General features: G+C 37.5%; 1 protein-coding gene across 2 annotated transcripts in view; it reads right to left on the bottom strand.

The window, feature by feature from the left end:
- The window catches only part of LOC150094577 (epithelial sodium channel subunit gamma-like), a 391,842-nt gene that overhangs the window by 93,692 nt on the left and 274,423 nt on the right, over window positions 1-23,727 (bottom strand). For both annotated transcript variants that reach the window (XM_090412252.1, XM_090412253.1), the window contains one exon: window positions 14,480-14,531. In XM_090412252.1, the coding sequence (XP_090268378.1) occupies window positions 14,480-14,531 (52 nt within the window). The remainder of the gene's footprint in view (window positions 1-14,479; window positions 14,532-23,727) is intronic.

Raw genomic sequence — 23,727 nt, 5'->3', positions numbered from 1 at the left:
GTCACCTTATCATAAAATGTAAGTAGATTGCTAAAATGAGACCATCCCTTCACAAACCTATGCTGACCATCATAGAGAATCATATGTCCATCAGATTTGACCACTTTGACCACAGCTGAAGATATACAAATTGGTCTATAATCAGAAACTTCTGTATTAGAACCACGTTTGTGGAATGGTACTATTTTGCCTTTTTTCCAGTATTAAGAGCATTCCCACACTGCAAGACTTTCATTAAATAACCAGGTCAAGGGCAAAGCTAACTCTTTAAAATCTTATCATATTAAAAATCTCTTCAGTATTCATACAATAATAACCCTTCAAGAGCTTAAATGTCTCGATTATATACTCCCTTTGCTTTCTATCCACCAAACTCTACAGTCTGCATGCCCTAAGTCTATCCTCATAATCAACATTGTAGAGTCATGATATCACTTTTGTTACCTATCTATGCACCCTCTGCAAAGTTACTTCAAATCCCTCCATGCCCTACAAATCCCAGTGATCAGATCTTAGTACAGAAATCCTGACGTGATTTGATCAAAGCTTTATTCAATAGGAACAGCACACCTTTACCTCTTGTGGCCAATGTTCTCCTCGACACTGTTGCAATTCTCTGATTTTGTCTTCACATTTGAATATGCCCCCAGAATTTTAAATCTCTATCTACAATCACCACAAAATTCCTTGCTTCCTCCACTTCTTCCAGCATAACTCCACCAAGTGAATATGAAGTGTCCCACCTGTGAATCCAATGTTAAAACTTTACATTTAATTACATCAAACTGTTATCCCATTTATCTGCCCACCTTTACAGCTTACTCAAATCCTCTTGAAGAGCCAATACATTAGTACTGCTGTTAATAACCCTCCCAAGCTTCACATTATCTACAAACAACTGAACATCTCCCTGTAATCCTGTGACAAAATCACTAACATAAACATTGAACAGCAATGTCCCAAGACTGAACCCTGTGGAAATTCACTTGTAACTTTCCTAATTTCTGATACTGCTTCCCCCATATACAATTCTATGATATCTATCTTAGAGCTAATAACACCAATCCAATCCAATCCATTAGCCTGCTATCTAAACTCATATGATGCAACTTAAAAATTAACTTGTCATACAGCACCTTGTCAAATGCCTTGGAAAAATCCAAATGACAGTGTATTCCTTACCTTCTTTCACGGCTCTTATTGTAAAAGATAAAATCATTTCTAAAACATGAGCACCCTTTCATAAATAATTTTACCCTAATCTGCACAATTCAGAATGCACTCTTACTAATTTCTCCAAAATCTTAACAACTACAGAAGAAATGCAAACAGGCATATAGTTTGATATCTCCATTCTACCACCACCCTTATTTAAGGTACTATCTTGCCCTCCTTCCACTATCCAAGACACTGACCCCATTGCAAAACTTTCAACAAACAGCCACGTTAATGGCACAGTGAGTTCTATAGCACATTCCCCTAAAACAAATGGTGAAATTCAATCTAGCCCCCCCCCCCCTACCTGCCTTACTGACATTTAGCATACTCAGCATTCAGAATATATCCTCTTCATTCACTTCTAACACTTCTCTACTCGTTATCCTTCTAGGAATAAAGCCTGCAGTACCAGAATGGAACATTAATAAAGTGATCATTAGATAGCTCAACTATGTCCTTGGTCACCCAATTCCTGGCTATACCCAGAAGATAATCTATCCATCTTCTTCACTCAAGATATACAATCAGTCACTGTTGTCAGCAATTTTTTCTTAAGTCTCCCATGCACTAATGACTGCTCTTCCTTTAAATTCTTTCATCCATTGTACTGCTGCAAGCTGGTTTCTAAGTCTCTATGATAGTCACCTGCCTCATAACTCCACATAACTTCCTTCTGTTCTGATACCTCCCCATATCTATACAACATCCAAAGCAGGATTACATGGTCATTCTGATCAAAGGGAAGCAAGTATGTTATCTCAGTCACAATCATATCCTCTGATGCTATGACCAAATCTAGAACTCTTGATCCTCATGATCCCTCTATCACATACTGCCTAAGATGGTTGTCCCTGAAGAAATCAAAAAATTCAGTTCCCTTATTATGGCATGCTGTCACCTCTACTCAGCTAATATCACTGTAGTTGAAGTCCTCCATAACGATCACTCTTTTTTCACTTCCCAAACTAATGTGTTTAAACACTTCCTGCTTATCACTATCTATATTCCTTTGTCTGTAGCAATAGCAACATCCCCACTAAATATCTTCTCCTATAAACATTCATCTCATGCCATATACTCTCAAAGCCATTAGTGTTATTTCCACTGGGATTCTCCACCCTGAGAGTGCACAATTCATCTCTTGACACAAGAAACACTCCACCACCCCTTTCCAATCCTGCCAAAATGTGCTAAATCTTTCGATTTCTATCTCTCTTAAAACATCCTCTTCAGTTAACCAAGTTTCACTGATATCAACAGCTTTGGAGAGAATGAGTCAATCAATGCCACAAACTCATTCCCATTATTCCTAATACTCCTAGCATTTGTATACAGAAAAACCAGTGGATTGCCAACATTCTTATAGCCTTCATTACTCCTGTCATATACACCTGGCTCTGTAATATAATGTATACCCCCTCATTTCTCATGCCAATATCTCCACATGAGGCCATCCCTGCATCATTCCACCTATGCAATTCTAGTTTCCTTGTCCTGCCACACTCACTTGCCCAGAAAATGGTTCCACGACAATTCATCGAAAAAACAGTTAATTGAAAGACAATTTATCGAATGAACACTTCATCGAACGACAATTCAGCGAAAATGCAATTCACCAAAAATTTTAACTAAAATTTCATTAAATTGATCCAGCCAAAGCGGAATTGCTAATATCATTTCGAAAGTTTTTTCGAAAATGTTATGATAAAAGTGATCCATTTAGAACAAAAATTAAACCGTGCAAACAGCTTCTTGTACTGACAGCTTCTACTAATTCTGCTAAGTCAGAGAGTTATTGTAATACATAATTTGGACACATTATTTCTTTGTTGCCCTGAATACAGCTGAACTGAAAACTGGAATGGTTTGACATTTTCTTGTAAAAGTTGCAAGTAGCAAATCTGAATCAGATTCACTATTTGAAACTTTTATTCATCCCATAATAATTATTTTGGATGATTATGGGATGAATTGTTGTTTAATCTGAGTCTCGGGTCTGGTTTAGTCCCGAAGGTGTGGCATGAGGGGAAAATAGTTCCACTGCATAAAGGAGGATCCAAGTCTACTGTTGCAAATTACTGATCAATCAGCATATCAGAAGTCGTTGACAAGATCTTGGAGAAATTAGTCAAAGGAAAAATACAGGAATGGATTGATTAAATTAAGATACTGTACGGGGGACAGCATGGCTTTGTGAAGGATAGATCATGCCTCATTCACTTGCTCAAGTTTTATAACACAGTGACGGCTGAACTGGATAAGGTTAATGGGTTTACAGTGATACTGCTGGACCTGGCAAAGGCGTTTGACAGGATACCACATGGAATTCTAATCCATAAACTGCAACATATGGGAATGGATATAGGGTTGGTGAGATGGATAGGTGGATGGTTGATGGAGAGATATCAGAGAGTAGTTTACTCAGGAGTAGAGTCCAAAAGATAGCCTGTGACTAGTGGTGTGCCGCAGGGTTCTGTTCTTGGACTACTGCTGTTTAATTTGTTCATTAACGATATAGGGAAGGATCTAAGAAGAACAGTTCATTTGTTCACTGATGATGCAAAATTGGGTAGGGCAATAGTGAATGCAGAAGAAGTCAAAATCTTGCAGGATGATTTGGATAGATTGGAGTTCTGGGCTAAGGAGAATGGATGTCAATTTAATGTGACAAAATGTAAGGTTATGCATTTTGGAGTGAAAAGATTAGCAGCAGTATACCACATTGGTGGAACTGTACTCCAGGAGATTGATGAGGCCAGGGAGTGTTAGTGGATAGGGAGATGAAATTTAGGGGACACATTGCAAAAGTGGCTAAATCAGCTCATCAACTCACTTGGTTGTTGAAAAATATTTTGACGAGCAGAGACAAGCAAGTTATTGTTCCTCTGTACTGAGACTTGATAAGACCTCATCTCGAGTACTGTGCCCAGATTTGGTCACCTAGGTTTCTTCTTGATGGGGAGGAGGTGGAGAGGATCCAGAGGCGAGTGACTAAGATGATAGCAGGTCTATGGAATGAACCTTATGAGAACAGGTTGAAGATTTGTGGGTTGCAGAAATTGGTTGATAGGCAAAAAAGGGGAGATATGATTGAGACATTCAAATTGCTAAAAGGTTTCTATAGGATTAATCAGAGGATATTTTTGAGATCCGATCAGGACTTGTGGTGGGAGAACTAGGGGACATTTATGGAAGCTGGGGAAGAGTGTGGTTAGCAAGGGTATTAGAGCTGGGTTCTTTACTTTCAGAGTGGTAATTGAGTGGAATAAGCTGCCAGTCTGTTGTGGGTGCTATGACAGTGAGTGAATTCAAGGCAAGGTACGATAGATACTGTGAGAATTTCGAAGTTGTGTGGACATGATGTTTAGGGCCTCCCCTCGATGAGTCTAAGGACTCCCTGGAGTCGCCTGCAATAATAATAATAAAAGTTTAAATTATTGTGGAATGAATTTCATTCATCCCATAATAATTGCTGTATTGAAGTCGCATATTACTACTAGTAATAATAATAATAATGGAGCCTGCATAGGCTGAGCTTTTCCTCCTGGAAACAGGCAAATCAGCCCCATGAACAGACAAGAAATAGTTATTGGACAAGAAAGACAATAAGAAACCATACTATTCTATAATTATTCCCTACTAAAGTAGCATTGCTTTCTCATTCTGCAAGGTTTAGTATTTGTTCTAAATGGATCACTTTTGTCATAAAATTTTCGGTGAATTGTTTTTTTCAATGATTTGCATTTTTGACTAATTGTCGTTCGATGAATTTTCTTTCGATTGATTGCTTTTTCGATGAACTCTCCGGATACCCAGAAAAATACAGTTTCTACAAATTCTGCAACCTTTTGCATTCAAACGTAATCCACCTCGTGCATACAGCTCCCTTCTATCCTGAAATGTATTCCATGCATTATATATTCCTGACCACATTGCCTGCACATTCTCACTATCATATCATTCATCATGACTGTTCTCCTCTTGTCCAATCTCAATGAATTTCTTAAGAAAAATTAATTCAGTATTGTGTTGATGAGATGGCCTCAAAGAGAGAAGAATTGTTATGCTTGTATGCTAATGTTCGGAGTATCAGAAATAATGGGGCCGAGTTTGTAGCAGTGATTGAATCAGTATGCACAACGATAATTGGCATAAGTGAAACTTGACTGACTGAGGATCATATACTGGCAGGACTTGAAATGATAGGATATACAATTTTCCGAAAGGATAGGAAGATGAAGAGAGGATGGGAGTACTGTTAATGGTAGCAGAGGAATTGTGTCCTTCAAGAGTCAAAGTGGAAAAAATCGAAGTGGAAAAGAGAGTTCATCGACTACAAATCATCTACTACACTATATCTACATCATCTATTACAAATCTCTATTAGTGCATGTAAAGATTTTGAAGCTGTTTGCTATGAAGTTGAGATCAACAGAATAGTATATCTAATAGTACCCTGTTATATAGTATATCTAATAGGGCAGTGTTTCTCAAACTTTTTTTGACTACGGAACACATCACAAATCCTGAAATTTTCACGGAACACCTTGGTTATTTTGTAATGTATAAATTAATAATTAATTGGTAATTTATCTGATCTTTTATTATTAATCAATAATTGATTATTATTTGATAATTAATTACACATCAATTAAACCATTATTAAATTAATTTGTGCTGACAAATTAATTTAAAAATTACAAATTCCAGAACTTCTCGCGGAACACCCATTCACCTTCCATGGAACACCGGTTAAGAACCACTGTAATAGGGAATGCAGAGAGTATTAACTATTTAGACAAATTAGTGGGCAAGTAAAAGGAAGATGATCCAAACGAGAGATTTTAATTATAGGAAACCAGATTAAAAAGTGCATTTTTTTCAGATGAATGAAGAATATAAAGTGCAGACGAGAAAAGTGACAAGCATGGTTAAAAAATAAAAAATAGAATATGAGAGGATATTGGTCAGTTAGTTCAAAGCTAATACAAGGGAATTTTTCTGCTATGTGGCAAGCAAGAGGGAAAATAATTATAGCAGGCTGATCCTAGTGGATAGCTATGGTAGTAGCAGCATAGCCATTGCAAATGTTTTGTGGAATTATTTAACGAACACTTCAACAGTGTATATTACAGTGGTATGAATGATGCTGTATAACATGTAGAAGGGAGGCAAGAATTAAAAGAACTAAAGGAGAAAGAATAAGAGGTGTAACAAGTATTGTTTGGGTTATTATTTTGGAAGTTTATTTTTCACTTGGTTAGAGTATAATAAATTTAGTTTAATCCTTTATCCAAGTGTGAGCAAACAAAGTTTGCGCCTGAAAGTATCTTCAGGACTGGGGTAAGGTGGTACAATACCAAGCTACCAATTTATTATACTCTAACCAAGTGAAAAATAAACTTCCAACATCTTTCTCTAAATCCAGAGTAATTTATTAAAAAAGGGTGGCACACCATTTGGCAACTACTATAGGTAGAGATGACCTGCTAATGCTTCTGCCTGGTATCTCAGCTTGGGCCTGGCTCCCACTGAAGAGACCTCAATAAAGTCGAAACTAGTCTGGCCCTTCCCTTAATGCATAACATTAGACATATCCGCAAGGAGATGTGTTTTGCATTATAGGAGATACTGAGACAGGAGAATTGGTAGCTTGCTCCACCTTTGCAACGAGTTGCCTTGGTGTTGTACCACCTTACCCCAGTCCTGAAGATACTTTCAGGCGCAAACTTTGTTTGCTCACACTTGGATAAAGGATTAAACTAAATTTATTATATTGTTTGGGTTAGATGTTAATAAGGCTGTTGGAATGGTTGACATATCACCACAAATTTTTAAAGAGTGTGCAAAAGAGGGAGGACACCCTCTACATTGAGGGAGGACACCTATTCTACAACCATCTCCACCACTACATCAAATCTCTACTACCATCATCATTTAAATCAACGGCATGTACTGCTCACCACCATCAATAGTATTTTTTGTCTGCAAATTGCATGTGTTCTGAAGGGCTGATTTGTCTATATGCATGATGAAAAATCCGAGTTTCCGGGACAAGAACCCCTGCTACTTCTGTATGAGATTGCTAACTCACCTTCAATTGAAAAAATCCATATAAAGATTCTTCCTGTCTTGCCAAGAATCGAACTTTGCACTATGGAGACAAGCCATGCTCTTGTCTCGGTTATTAAATGAGTTTCGCAGCGGGTAAAGAAGGCAAAATGATACCTCTCCAGAAGCATGGTTAGAACAGAAGCTCATTTATAGACCAGTCTGTATATTTGCAGTAGTGATCAAAGTGTTGGAAAAATTGATTAGAAATAGAATACAAGATTGGGTTGATGAACATAATTGATTGGGTTGATGATTCTCTGTTATCCGACATATTCATCACCTTATCATAAAACACAAGCAGATTGCTAAAACAAGACCTCCCTTCACAGACCCATGCTGACCATCATAGAGAATCATAGAAGGGAGGTCTTGTTTTAGCAATCTGCTTGTGTTTTATGATAAGGTGATGAATATGTCGGATAACAGAGAATCATATACAGTGATATTCTTAGACTTTACAAAAAGCATTAGATAGATTACCAAATGATAAGTTGGTGTACAAACTTGGTTAGATGGATCGTAGATTGGCTCTCTGAATGATACCAACAAGTTGTGTACGATGGAGCTGTGTCTCAGAAAAGGAAAGCGGTGTGCCTCAGGGTTCTGTTCTTGGGCCTCTGCTATTTAATTTGTTTGTTAATGATATTTCATATGGATTGACTGGGGATCTTCAAACGTGTGCCAATGATGCAAAGTTAGGAATTTTTAGGAGTAGTTCTGATGTTAATTCTCTACAGGAAGATTTGAATAAACTTTTGGCTTGAACAAATGAGCAGGGTTTAAGTTTTAATGTTAATAAATGCAAGGTGTTACACTTTGGGATACAGAGATATAATGCTACATACTGTATTGGTAGAGTTGTACTTCAGGAAGTGGATGAGATTCTGGATCTCGGAGTTATGATGGGCAGTGGACTGAAGTTCTGAGAGCACGTCGTATATTGCTGCTATGATAAAAAGTACAATGACATAGGAATAAGAAGGTGGTGGTGAATCTATATAAAGCACTGGTCAGACCACATATGGAATGTTGTGCTCAGATTTGGTGACCTAGTTTTCATTGTGATGTGAGAACACTAGAGTGGATCCAAAGACGAATAACCAAAGTGATATAAGGACTCTGTGGAGTGTTGGTTATGAAGAGCATTTGAGAGAATGTGGATTACAGAGGTTGGTGGATAATAGGAAAAGAGGAGATATGATAGAGACCTTCAAGTTAGTTAAGGGATTCTATCAGATTAATTCAGAAGATATTATATAAAGAATGGATGTTAAGATGGAAAGAATGAGGGGTCATCCCTAGAAGTTGTATAAAGATGTGGTGCAGAAGGGTGTGAGGAGCATATTTTGTATGTGGAGAGCTGTTAGTGAGTGGAATGCATTGCCTGAGTGTGTTGTGAGTTCAGGTAGTGTAAATAACTTTGAAGTTCATTATTGCTGGTTGAGTGGGCCTCCTACAATGTTGTGAAGTACACATTTACTGTCCTAACCTCAAGAAAAATGATTGACTTTAACTTTCTCAATTTTGGTTGTTATGTCAGTCATTCTGCATCACCCTGATGGCAGGCTGTAGATTTTTTCAGAGAGAAAACCAACTGATACTTGTAAATAGATAAATACTGCTTCACATCTAATAATAAATTTAGTTTAATCTTTTAACGAAGTGTAAGCAAACAAAGTTTGCACCTTAAGTATCTTCAGGACTGAGGCAACTCGTGGTAAAGATGGGCTAAGTTCTCATCACTTGTCTTAGTATCTCCCACAATGCAAAGCACATATACTTGTAGTCCATGTTTACCACAAGTTGCCTCAGTCCTGAAGATACTTCGGGTGCAAACTTTGTTTGCTTACACTGGGATAAAGAATTAAACTAAATTTATTATAGTCTAAACAAATGGGGAAAAAAACTTCCAGCTGCTTTGCATCATGACCCATCTCAGAAATATGGTGATATTAAAACTTTAGTTCACAGAACTAATACGATTTGTTCTATTGATTCTCTTTTAAATAATGAACTATCACTTATCAGAGTACCTCTCTTGGTTATAATGCAAAAAAGAATAAAATACTTAATAATTATGGATTTCATCCTCCTTGCAAAGAAGTTTCTAGAATTTTGGTTCCTTACTTCCAAGCCTCCATGGAGTCCAAAGACTCATCAACAGTTTCAAGACTTCTTTGCTAGATTGACTTAGATCATCTGGTTTATAAACTGAATTCCTTCCTTGTCTCTTTGAAACACAAATATCCTCTCTCTGTTATCCTGGCGTTTACAGGATCCCTTGTTCCTGTGGCCTTTGTTCTTATAGGCAGACGGGTCATTCTGCTCAAATTCATATGGAGAAATATCAAGAGTATATTTTACTTCAAGAGTCTGATAAGTCTGGTTTAGCTATTCTTACCTTATTAACTAGCCAAAAAATTTAGTGGAATAAATAACTTTCTACACAAAAGTTATTTTCTTCTGGAAAGATGAGATAAAGAAAGTTGTGAAGCACACATTTACTATCCTAACCTCAAGAAAAACGATTGACTTTAACTTTCTCAATTTTGGTTCAGTTATATCAGTCATTCATTATATTCATTTGTTGTCTCTATTGCTCTCCCTCTAATAAATACCCTCACCTTTTCCACTATTTCTCTGAGAAGCTGGATCATCTACAGTCCAAACCTAAACAGTGAGGTCATCTTTCTTTCTTAAGGACTTCTATGTTCATAACTCAGAATGGTTTCCCTCTCCATTTCTACCATTAAGCTAATGGTTATGCAAAGGTGTTTTATGTTGTCAATCATTCAAAAATTATCCACCTGCCCACCATAATATCTGAGAATCCTCTGTACTCCCCGAATAACTTGATTTCTTCTTAACCAGCTATTCTGATAAATACATCATGGATGCTTTCTTAATAATTTAGACCATAACCTTACCCAAGTCTCCTTTCCAGCAATATTGCCCTTCATCCAGCCATTGTTCCCTTTGGTAGTATAATAATGTGAACTGGGATGACCTGCATGATTTCTACTCCTCCTTTTCTACAGCTGATTATTGTTTTCAATCTTCAGATCCAGACATCTCCATCAACCAAATAACTGATATAATGTAATTATTTAGTAGAACGGAGGTCTTCATCCTCCATTCCACCCAAAAGCCAAGACCATCATCCAAACCTTAGTTTTCCACAAGTGTTCAAAACTGGTTCAAAAACATATTGTAAGTGGCTTGAAACCAAAATTTTGTGCTACCTACAAGGCAGCACACATCAGTTAAGAAATAATCATTGGTCAATCCAAATCTGATTTTGAAAGGGTGGAGTGCAAAAGATCATGCCTGCTGAAATGGCCATAAAGGCTAGTCCCTCACTGAAGCCATGAGGCACAACTTGTACCACTATTCACCTCTCTCACACATCCAAATAGTGCTATTTCAACATCGCCCGAACATAAGGCTGATATTTTGGTATCATTCTTCTCCTCCATCACCTAAAGTGATGATCAACATAAAGTACTAGAATTACACTCAGAAAGACATCAGAAGAATCTTGAGCAGCCTTGGATACCAACAAGTCTGGCCATGATTGTATCATCACTTCCAATTGTGTGATTAAAAACTGTGCTCCTGAATCCCATTCTGTATCACCTTTATGATCTTTTATATTCATCTGACATTTCCCCTTCAATGTGGAGAGAAGCATGTGGAGAGACTCATCCCAAAGAAAAGATATAAAAGCCAGCCATCCAGTCAACACACTGCACTATCCTCAATTCTAATGAAAATAATGGAGAAAAGTTATCAACAATCGACTCCTTCACTACCTAGAAGCACATCAGCTAATCATTGATGACCAATCTGGATTTTGACACTCTTGTTCTGCAGCAGGTCTTCATCCATTTATGGATCCAAAGCTATGCAAAAGTTTAGTAAAACCTATATGGCTGCTCTAGACCTAGCATATTTGCCACAAAGACATACTTACCAAATTAACATTGTATGGTCTACCACCCACCCTTTGGGAACTGTTGCAAACATGTCATGATGTATGACTTCCTTTCTTCAGGAAAGGAATTTCTTCAGAAAAGGAATTTCACCACCAATGATGGAGTAACCTAGGGTCTGTACTTTGTTTTTATAAATGACTTGGGGGAGATGAGGCTCACTTTCACCCAAACAGAGCTGTGAATATCCACAATTGCCAGGTTATGGACTACGTAAAAACTTCATACAATCTAACAAATTCCTTTGCATTCATCCAAAGCTACTGTCTGGTGTGGATTTATAGCTTCGTTTATCATTGGACCATTCTTCTTTGACAATATTTGGCAGTCGGGTCCTGTGACCTGCTCAGTTACTGCCAAGAGGTATTCCAATATGATAAACAATCTTGTTGTTCTGCAGCTACAGCAGCTCCCGTGCATGGATGGATTCAGTCATTTTCATGAAGGATGGGGCTCCCTTCACACATTGGTTGATCTATGCAGGAGGTTCTTTAAGGCCGTTTCATGGAAGCTAGAGTGATCAGCCATGTGTTTCCTACTGCATGGCCACCTTGTGACTTCTGGCTCTGGGGAATTCTCAAATTGGGATCATCCTGATAGTTTGCTAGTGCTGAAAGACAGCAAACAACATAACACAGCATGTATGCAACAGCAGTCCCAACAAATTGCATACTGTTGTTGAACATACTGTCAAAGGATGCAGTATGTTACTTTAACGCCAAAAGAAATTCATTCGAAATTCATAAAAGTTTATGGGCGCTCTTCTCCTTCATTTTCAACAATTAAGAAATGAGAAACATGCCCATACCAGCCTTGAAGATGATCCACGTGAAAGATGTCCAAAAAGTGAAACAACACCAGAAATCATTGATCAAGTGCACAATATGGTATTGGATAACTAGCGAGTGTGAAATTGCTGAGACTATAGGCATTTCAAAAGGACGTGTAGGATATATTTTGCATGAAGAATTGCAAATGAAAAAGCTTTGCACATGATGGATGCCATGCTTGCTCACAGCAGATCGAAAACACACTCGCATGAAAATCTGAAAAGTGCTTGGAGCGTTTTAACAAGAATAAAACTGATTTTGTGCATCGATTTATTACTATGGATGAGACTTGGATTCACCATTACACACCAGAATCCAGCAGCCAAAAGAGTAGACAGAAACTGGTTGTTCAGTGCTAAAGAAGACAAAGTCAGTTCCATCAGTAGGAAAGGTTATGGCATCAGTGTTTTAGCATCAGAATCCAAACAGCAGTCAAAAGAGTGGACAGAAATCGGTTGTTCAGCACCAAAGAAGACAAAGTCAATTCCATCAGCAGGAAAGGTCATCATGACATCAATGTTTTGGGATGCTAAAGGCATTTTTTTATTGATCATTTTGAAAAGGGTAAAACAATAACCGGAGAATATTATTCTGATTTTTTAACTAGACTAAATGAAAAAATTTGTGAGAAAAGTCTCAGTTTGTGGAAAAAAAAATCATCTTTCATCAGGACAATGCACCTGCCCACAAAGGTGTTGTGTCAATGGGAAAATTAAGGGATCTGCACTATGAATTGCTGGAACATCCACCCTATTCCCAAGATTTGGCTCCCTCTGACTTCTATCTCTTCCCAAAACTAAAACTCCTCCTGAATGGTCAGCGTTTTTCTTTGAATCAAGAAGTGATTGCAGCTGTAGAGGGATATTTTGCAGATCTTACTGAGAACCACTACAGGGATGGGATAATGGCACTGGAGCATCGCTAGAATAAATGGATTAGTCTAAAGGGGGATTATGTTGAAAAAAAAAAAAAAATTATTATTATTATTATTATTACATGGCACCTCCAGGGAGTCCAAAGACTCATTGAGGGAGGACATCTACTCTACAACTGTCTCCATCACTCACTCAATCCACCAACTACACCAACGCCATCTATTGCCAACCACCACCACTTCCACAGACAATCACAAATATCCATGCACACAGTGGGATTCAAACCCGCAGGCTTTTGGCTTGAGAGCAGATACGCTAACCACTCAGCCAACCAGACTGGCACTTCTTAAACAAAACCTTTGTTTTATTCCTCAAATTTATGGAAATTCTGGGTCCATATTGTTTTATACTTAAAATCTACATCTCTCAAAACTATCCTTTTAACTAACCTGTCAACTATGCCATTTTCACATAATTTTGAAATTATAAATTCGTTTTTTCATCGTTAGGCTTTTCAGAACATCCACGTATATTAGTTTCTTCTGTTTCGATCACAGTAAGAATTATGAACAGTTCCTTTCCTACTTCAATGAACAAATTCCTGTAAGGAGTATCTTGAAAGTATCAACATATATCAACTGTTAAAAGACTATGTTCATGCACTTCTTAAATAAAACCTTTGTTTTATTCCTCAAATTTATAGAAATTCTGAGTCCATGTTATTTTATAATTCAAATGTACGTTTCTCGAAACTATCCTTTTGACTAACCTGTCAACTGTGCCATTTTCACATTCTCAATATATTAAAACACAACTTATGCATTAAAACAAAATAAAAAATTATAAATAATTAATGAAATGCATATTTTACTTGATTTAAGTTTAGGGAACATATCATAAAGGTGGTGAAAGTACCCTAGAAGGTTGATGGAATACTGAGAAGGATGCTGACCAGAAGAGAGAAGAGTTGTGCTTCTATGGTATAAAGCTCTGATTGATCTTCAAGAGGGTGCAAATATCGGTAACAAAAATAATATCAGAACTGTATAATTGTAAGTTATGATGATAGAATGAGGACATGTGGACTGCAGAGTTTTGGCAAAAGAAGAGGAGGTGACATATTTAAATTGTTGACGGACAGTTACAGCACTGACATTGGGGAGTTCCTTCATACAGTAGATCAACAAGATGGAGCAAGGATAAAGGAGCCCCATTCCTGAAAGCTACGAATGGAAGTGATGAGTAAGAGGGTGAATAGAAATAGTGTAGTGAGATCAAGAACAATGAACATGTTTAAGAAATGGTATGATAGACTCTGTGTTGTTAAAGACGGGTTTCCCATAATGAATCATGTGACATCATGGAGGTCCTGAATAATAATAATAAATACACACCTAACGTCAATTGAAATTATTTATTGTAAGATTACATTAAAAAAAATTATGCTTACCTTTGTTTCTACCAGTGGCTTAGTCTTTATCTCTGTTTTGTACCTCACATCACTAAAATGAAATAACAGGTTAAGTTAAAGTTTAGAACCATAAATAAGTTCTATAAGAAACTATTTTTTAATTTACTATGAAAATTGCCTTAATAAGCAAAGGGTACCTGTATAGTCCTAAGGCAATGTTTCTGATTTGATTGAAAAAGGCCTAAGTTCGATTCCCGTCATGACGGGAGGAATCTTTATATGGACTTTTTCAATTGAAGGTGAGTTAGCTGATCTCATATGGAGGTAGCAAGGTTTTTTCTTCTGGAAACTCGGTTTTTTTTTATCCCACATACAGATAAATCTCCCCTTCAGAACACACGCAATTTACAGACAAGATACTTGTTATGGTGGTGGAGGGAGGTAGATGACGCTGATGTAGTTGATTGGTAGTAAAGGTTCGGTGTAGAGACGGAGAGTTGTACACTAGGTGTCCTCCTGCGATGAGCCTTCGGACTCCTTGGGGGTGTCACGAATAATATTAATAAGTTAGAAGAGGACCATTATTGGTAAAATTCTGGTTGCCAACTAGAGGAAGTTTTTTTTATATTTTTTTATATTTTTTTTGTTAGCATTTGAAAATTAGATGGCCTTTAGACAATAAATCACACGATAACCACAGTAATCAATTTTAATGAAATAAAATTACAAATATTTCATACTGAAAATAACAGTACATCATCAGTGCGTAGAAACAAGCAAATCCAAGGAACGCGAATACAAGGTACATACAACAGTCAGTGGTTTACGAATTAAAAACTGTTGCCTTATGCCAGAAATTAATATTATTAAATAATATTATTAAAAACTATTTTTTTATGGTTACATAAGATAAGAATCTCCCAAACTTCTGTAAGTTTGGGAGATTCTTTGGGAGACCCAAATCTGAAATGGAACGAGAGACAATCGTTCCATTTCAGATTTGGCCAATGTAAAAGGGCTTCGCAACTTTCTTTGAAAAGGCGTTAGTATTTAAACCTGCTGCTATGGAGAAGATGGGGTTCATCCCTGGATACTGTGTTTTTAGTGTCACTACTATGTTGTGCCAGACCAGACTTTTGAGGTGTTATGTATTTGATATAATATTGATGTTCATTAATTCTTTTTTTTTGCACAGAACGGCCTGTTTGTCCAAAGTATGTTATATTACATTCACATGGTATCTGGTAAATGCCAGCTAATGATAGAAGTGACAGTTTGTCTTTTGTAGATGGCATCACATGAGAAATTTTGTTGATAGGAAAATATGTGGGAACGAGATGATACCTCTTCAAAATTCTACCAATCGATTCACAGATACCAGAAATATAAGGGATTGGAACCCTGCAGTCTGTTGATGAATCCTGCTGTATTGGAATATAGGAGTCAATTATCTGCTGGATTTCATTAGGATTGTAAACATTAAATTCCATTAACGTTTTGATAGTGAGAAGTTCTTGTTGTAAGTTTGAGATTGCTTAGTTGCTTAACTATTTCTTCTGCTTCTCTCACTTTCCTCCCATCAGTGCTTTCCATAAAGTTATCTTTCCATAATCATGCTTTGTCTTAGTTAGTACATAGGTGATAAAATCCTTTTGGATTTACTTTGGCTGCTTAGCTAATTTCTCTCATAATCTGATTTAGATTTAGCCTTTCTTACCATACTGGTAACCCTTCTTGTCTGTGACTTGTATTATGCATGAGCATGCTGATCACCTTTTTGTTTATATTCCACTCCACAATTTTTTTTCAGCTCCTGCTATATATCACTACTCATCCATTTAATTCCCTACTCAGTTTATCCTCCTAGGTATGTAGCCCGATACTGACTCTCTCAAACAATCCCTGACCACTTCTCATATACTAACGAACATTATTTCCTTGCAACTTCTTGTGCCAAGGCACAGAGCATAACTACCTGCTTTGTAGTTCCACATAAACTCCTTCTTGTCTGAGAATTCCACATGTTAAGCAACTCACCAGAATCATCTATATGGTCACTTCTGACAATCAGGGGTAGAGTTGCTACTGTAATTATGGATAGATCTTCTAATGCTATTACCAGATCTATCACTTTTCAAACCCCTGTTTCTCTCCATCACATGCTGTTTCAGGTAATTATCTCTCAATAACTGTATAAATTGCATTTCCATCTTGCTATGTCTCCTTTCCTCCTCCAGTCTATATCTCCATAGATCAAGTCACTGGTGATAATTGCTTGGTTTGCACTCATGCCAACTATTTCTTCTGCTTCTATCACTTTCCTCCCATCAGTGCTAAGTAAAGCACTGATGGGAGGAAATCTGCCGAAATATGGCATCCACATCTTTCTCAGGGGTCCCCAGGTCTATAGCAGCAACAACCACCAATATATTTTGTCCTATTGGCTTCTAATCTCACCAGATAGCATCAAATGAAATATCTCCCTCAGATACAAAATCCTGTCATATCAAGGCAACAAGACTCGTAGTCTTTATTCACTCTTCATTTTTGCTTCTATCAAAAATTTTTTCATATGATCTCTCAATGCATATTTCTCACCTTTCAAATCATTTATGCTTACCAAAAGCATAAATGATCTGAAAGCTTCACTAACAACATCCATAATCGACAATGCATCTGGGAAACATGTTTTTGTTACTTTCTCATTAAGTACACCTCTTATCATAGACTCCATACAATCCTTACTTTCACTGTATCACAATTTTATTCTTTTTCCATTCACTTTTTTTTATCTTTCTTTCTCTCTCTCTCTCTCCTGTTGTACCACATACCAACTGTTTCTCAGTTGCTTGAGCTCATGTTTTGTCCTGCAAAGGACTCCACATAAGCATGCTATTTTTCTCTTCACCATCAACATTACTTTTTCCACTTCTTTCATACTCTCATTCATATTTTGTTCTGTTAAGATATTTAAATAGTTTAAATTAAAGATACCAAGAAATTATTATTGTCATTATTATTATTCAGGCCTCCATGGAGTCAAAAGACTCATCGCAGGAGATCCTTCCTAGGAAACACAAAGTCAATCATACCACTCCTTGAACTCATTGACCATTCTTGCTCTCACCACTCTATCATGCAATGCATTCCACAGTTTCACCACCCTCCATGCAAAGAAACCGCTCCTTGCCCTCTTATTCACAGCTTCCTATCGTACTTTCCAGGGATGACCCCTTGTCACCACTCCTTCTCGCTGTTCCACCAAACGAAAGAACTCCCCAGTGTCAACCCTGTTACTACCTCTCAACAGTTTAAAAGTCTCAATCATTGCACCTCTCCTTCAAACAATCTACCAAACTCTGCAGCCCACATTTCCTCAGCTAATCCTCATAACTAACATTGTACAATCCTGAAGCCACCCTTGTTATCTGCCTCTGTACCCTTTCCACAGTTAATTTATCCCCTTCAAATCCTGGGGACCAAATTTGAGAACAATAGTCTAAGTGTGGTCTGATCAGGGTCTTATACAATGAAACGATAACTCTTTTATTTCTGCAGGTCAGAGTCCTTCTTAGCATTGCAGTAATCCTCTGGGTTACCTTCACTACCTTTGCAATATGTTCCCTGAATTTCAGTTTTCTATCAATCATCACTCCTGGATCTCTTGTCTCTCCTACCTCTTCCTCCGGTACAGATCCTCCAATCGAGCATGCAGTCCCCCACTGATGCATCCCAGACTTCAAGACTGCATTTTGCTGCATTAAACTGAAATCCCCATTCATTTGCCCATCTGTCTAGTTTATTCAAATCCTCTTGCAGGGCTGCCACATCTGCACTATTACTAATAACCCTTCCCAGCTTCACATCATCTGCAAACAACTGATTGTCCCCTTGCAATCCATTGACAATGTCACTTGGTTTAATCCTTTAACCAAGTGTATGCAAACAAAGTTTGTGCCTGAAGTATTTTCAGGACTGGGGCAACTCGTATATAGAAGCTAATGCCCTTCTAATGGAAAAATGTTTTCCTTCAAAGCAGTTTACAGGTGAGCATTAGTAGGTTATCTATTGATTAAGCATTTAGCTATAACTATCCGTCTGTTTCACCTTTTTATTTATTTTACTGATTATCTTATAGTGGGTATATTTCATTATCTGAAATTTGTTAGTGAATTGGGTTTTGATGAGAAACCAGACTATAACAAGCTTCGTCATATTTTAAAATCTTCACTAAAAGAAACTGGCTACAAAGATGATGGCAAACTTGTTTACACAATCCAAGGAAGTTCCTGCCGTGTGAAAAGCTCATTACCTAGTAAGGTATGCAATAATAATTCATTAGCATTTAAAAAAAAAAAAGAATTTTTCGGTTTTCATTTATTACATAATTTTTGTCATTTAGAATTATAAAAATTTTTTTTGCTGTTAGATGGATCATTCAGTAGTCCCATGAAAGTCACACATTCAGATCCTATTACTAGGTTTTGTTTTGTTGTTGTTTTTGTTTCAAACTGAAGGTTGGTCGATTGGTAGAGCCTCTGCTACTAATGGCTCAGTTAAGTAAGTTTGAGTACGGTTACTAGTTGGAAAGGGACCAATCATTCAATGCTGTTGGCACACTCTCCCTTGATGAGTCTTTTGATTCCCTGGAGGTGTTAAATCATAATAATAATAATAATAATCCCTGATTTAAAAATGTGTGATTTTCAAAAAAAAAAAAAAAATTGAAATGCATGACTCAACTAAATTTAAATAGTATATTAGGTCACTAATATAATTGAAAAAGCATTTGAAATGCATCACTATACTATCTATACAGTTTGATTATATATATATATATATATATATATATATATATACAGGGTGTTCGGGATAAATTTGACAGTTTCATAAGGAAAAAGAAAATCTTCTTTGTATCTATTAAATTTAATGAATTGACAAAAAAACATTACAGGCAGAGTTAATTACAATACTATCAACAAGATTTACTCAAAATAACCACCATTAGCATCGATCACAGCTTCAATTCTGCTTCGGAACCTCGAACAAGCTGATGCTACAGTCTCCCTGGGAAGGGCCGCAAAAACTGTTTTAATTTTATCCATTAACTGGGCTTTTGTATTACTGGAAGTGCGATTGGTGTCTTTTTCAACTGTGCCCCATACAAAATAATCCATGGGGTTAAGGTCTGGGGAGTTTGGAGGCCAAACATTTGGACTGGTGAAGTCGTAGAAATTTTCAGACAACCATTTTTGACTTTTCCCAGAGGTGTGGCAAGGGGCCGAATCCTGCTGCCATACATACGGCCTACCATTGGCTACCCTTGTTATCCAGGGCTTGACTACAGTTAGCAACTCCACGAACAAAGCCCGAATTCCAATGCCAGGGTTCTTCAACACCTGTTCCTGCAGATTTGCGAGGAATTCTGCTGTACGAACGCAATCAGATCGTCTGCTAGGGATCTTTCTTCTTGCTACATCCTCGTAGTCACCATTGCAAGTCTCTAGTTCATGCCTGATTGTTTTCACTGTATTCAGGGAGCATTGGGCAGCAGTCGTAATATCCTTATTTTGATGGCGGGCACGAATCATCATGATACAAGTTATTCTCTTCCATGATTCAGGTGGGTTCCAGCTATCCATCCTTTCTGACATCTTGTATATGAATGAAGAAGGGTCCAAACTTTTAAATGAAGAGAAGTGTGTGTTAATACATGTAACTTACGGAAAAATATAATTAATTATAAATATGTCAAATTTATCCCGAACACCCTGTATATATATCTTTTTCACTTTAAATATTGTTTTTCAATTGATATGCTAACTTCACCATCCCTCCCAATAATTTTTGTTATTAGAAATGCCATATTTTATTATTATTATTATTAAACAAGACCTCATGGAGTCAAACACTCACCTAGGAGGTCCTTTTATCTCACACACATCGCATCATACCGTGTCTTAAACACATTCAAACTCCTTGCAGACACCACACTCTCAGGCAAGGCATTCCAATCACTCACAACTCTACATGAAAAAAATCTGCCTCTCACTCCCCTACTCACACCCTCTTTATACAGTTTCCAGGGATGACCTCTGGTTCTCCCCTGATCTCCCACTATTCTCTGTAGAACTTCTCCAACATTGATCCTATAACAACCAATTACCAACTTGTAGGTCTCTATCATCTCCCCTCTTCCTTCTCTCCACTAGACTCTGCAAATTACATCTTTTCAATCTTTCCTCATACTCGACATTCCAGAGGTCAGAAACTACCTTAGCCAGTCGCCTTTGGACCCTTTCCAACATCTCTTCATCTTTCTGAAAACCAGGTGACCAAATCTGGGCACAATAGTCCATGTGTGACCTAATCAAGGCCTTATACAATGGAACAAGAATCTCCCTACTTCTACACGTCAGTGTCCTCCACATCATTCCCAGAAGTCTCTGTGTTGTCTTCACAATTTTGGCAATGTGTCCCCTAAATTTTAGATCCTTATCCACTATCACCCCCAGATCTCTTATTTCCTCTACTTTCAACAATATATTCTCACCAAGCAGAAATTCTGCATCCCGTCTTTGTTTTCCAAATTTTAAAACCTTACATTTTGCAACATTGAACTCACATCCCCATTTGCTTGCCTAATCACTCAATTTATTCAAGTCTTCTTGCAAGGCCACAACATCTTCACTACTCTCTATGGTTCGTCCCAACTTTGCATCATCTGCAAACAATTGAATATCTCCATCCAAATCTTCGCCAATATCATTAATATATAAGTTAATAGTAATGGCCCTAAAACAGACCCCTGAGGCACTCCACTAGTGACTTTCCTTTTCCTGGATATTGCACCCCCATACACAACTTGTTGATACCTATCAGATAGCCAGTCTCCAATCCAATGCACTAATCTAATATCCAACCCCATCTGCTATAGTTTGACTGTCAACTTATGATGAGGTACTCTATCAAAAGCTTTTGCAAAATCCAAGTATATTACTGTGTATCCTTCTCCTCTGTCCAAGGAAGCAGTCACTTTATTGTAATAAGTAAGTAGATTACTAAAACATGACCTCCCTTTAGTAAATCCATGCTGTCCATCAAAGATTATACCATTGTTGTCAACCCAACTCTGGATCCTAGTTCTCACAAGCTTCTCCAACAACTTAACCACAACACCTGACACACAGATAGGCCTATAGTTTGATACTTGAGTTCGATCACCTCCTTTATGAAGTGGCACAATCTTGCCCTCCTTCTACTCTTTAGGGACTTGACCAAGTGCAAGACTCGTATTAAAAAAATATGTCAAGGCAGGTGTCAACTCTCTGGCACATTCCTTCAGAATATGCGGTGATATATTATCAAGTCTCACAGCCTTATATACATCTAGTTTACTCAACTCCCCAAACACCTCTTGCTCACTTACAGTCAGTCTCTCCTCCCCATCATCAACTGCCCTTAATCTCTCCATGAAGTCACATTCACAAGATAGAACGATCTTTATGAACTGCTCGTTAAGTATATCTCCACCACACATTCTGCAACAACTGTCTTTATACCATTTCTTCCAATCAATGTCATCCTTCCATAATCATTCTTTCTTTTGCTGGCTACATATCGAAAGAACTCCCTAGGATTCTTTTTGGCTTCATTAGCTAACTGCTGTTCATACCTCTCTTTAGCTACTCTCACCAACCAAGTCACCCTCCTTGCCTGGTCTTTGTAGACCTCATGAAATTGGTTACTTCCACTTCTCTTATGCTGCCTCCATAATGCCCTTTTTCACTGTATTGCATACTTAATCTCTTTATTCATCCATCTCACACCTATCTTATTTAACCTTCTCACCCATGGTATACATTTAGACATTGCATCTACTAAGTCTATCTATCTATCCCAATGGCTTTAACAGGCCTTTAAGGCCCACAACCTTCCAAGCATGCTTGGATTTCGTAACCGAAATACGAGGATAGAATGGTCACTCCTATTGCATCTACTAAGTAGTTTTTGAAAATCCCCCACTGCATTGATCTCTTTTCCAGCTAACTCCTCATTCCATGCTACACCTGCAAGCTATCTCCTGAGCTCTTCATAATCCCCCCCCCCTTGTAGTTCCAAATATACCCTTTTTTCACAGGGGGTTCTTGCACTGCTGGCAACCATCCAGGTAATCACCTCATGGTCACTTTCACCAATTGGTGGATGATTTGATACCTCATTGATAATTACATCCTCCGATGAGATGAACAAATCCAAGACCCTTAATCCTCGTGTGAACTCTGTTACATACTGTCTGAGGTAGTTATCCCTCAAAAACTCAAGAAACTCATTTTCTTTACTTCCAGTTGCTATCTCTTCATTCCAGTCTATATTGCCATAATTAAAATCACCCATAATGATCACTCTTTTCTTATTTGCTTGGCTTATTTGACTATACATTTCACTATCACCACCATCCACATTACCAAGTCTATAACAACATCCCACCAAGTATTTGATTCTATTCACCTCTATCTCACACCACACCTTTAATAATGAAGTCGCCATACAACTTCACTCGCTCATCTTTTGTTAACTCTTTCATGCCATCATGATTTATTTTAATAGTTTTGACCTGAATTCTCTTAATTTCATTCCGCATCGATTTAATTTCTTGCTTCATCCAATCCAGTTCACCTTCTGAACCTTGTGACACATTCTCTCTATCATTAAATCTTTCTAACTTTCTAACTCTCAACCCCCTCTTCTCACTTTCCCTCTTATTCATCCTTCGTTTCCGTACTTTCGGTCCAACATACATCCAACTTTCACTATCATTCTTCTCACTTTCACTCTCATTTATCTTTCTTTGTTTCCGTACTTTCGAACTAACATGCGTCCAACTTTCGCCATCATTCATTCTTTTTTCGCCATCATTCATTCTTTCGATTTTTTTTACCTGCGATTTCTGCATCACGCCATTTCTACTTTCATTCGTTCTCTCAATTTCGTTTCTTTCCGCCTCACTTTCATCCCTTTTAACATCTGTTACGGTTGTCAAATCGCTCTTTTTCTTTTTTCCTGATTTTTTAACATTTTTTCACCTCTCTTTCTCACCATCCTCTTTCAAACATGCACTCGCAACACAATTGGTACTAGAACTTTCTGTCATCAATTTCATATTCGCATTCATCAATTCCTCGTTCAGGTCACACTTCGCACACACACCCTTCTTCCATCTGCACTAAACATCCACAAATCATTTATGTAATCGAAGGAATACATATAACAGACCTCACACTTAA

Source organism: Typopeltis vanoorti, chromosome 22 (assembly GCF_054136105.1).
Source record: "Typopeltis vanoorti isolate ZY-2024b chromosome 22, IOZ_Tvanoo_1.0, whole genome shotgun sequence".
NCBI classification, from domain to species: Eukaryota; Metazoa; Arthropoda; class Arachnida; order Uropygi; family Thelyphonidae; genus Typopeltis; species Typopeltis vanoorti.
Note: the sequence above shows the minus strand (reverse complement) of the source record. Positions and strands in the feature narration are given on the sequence as shown.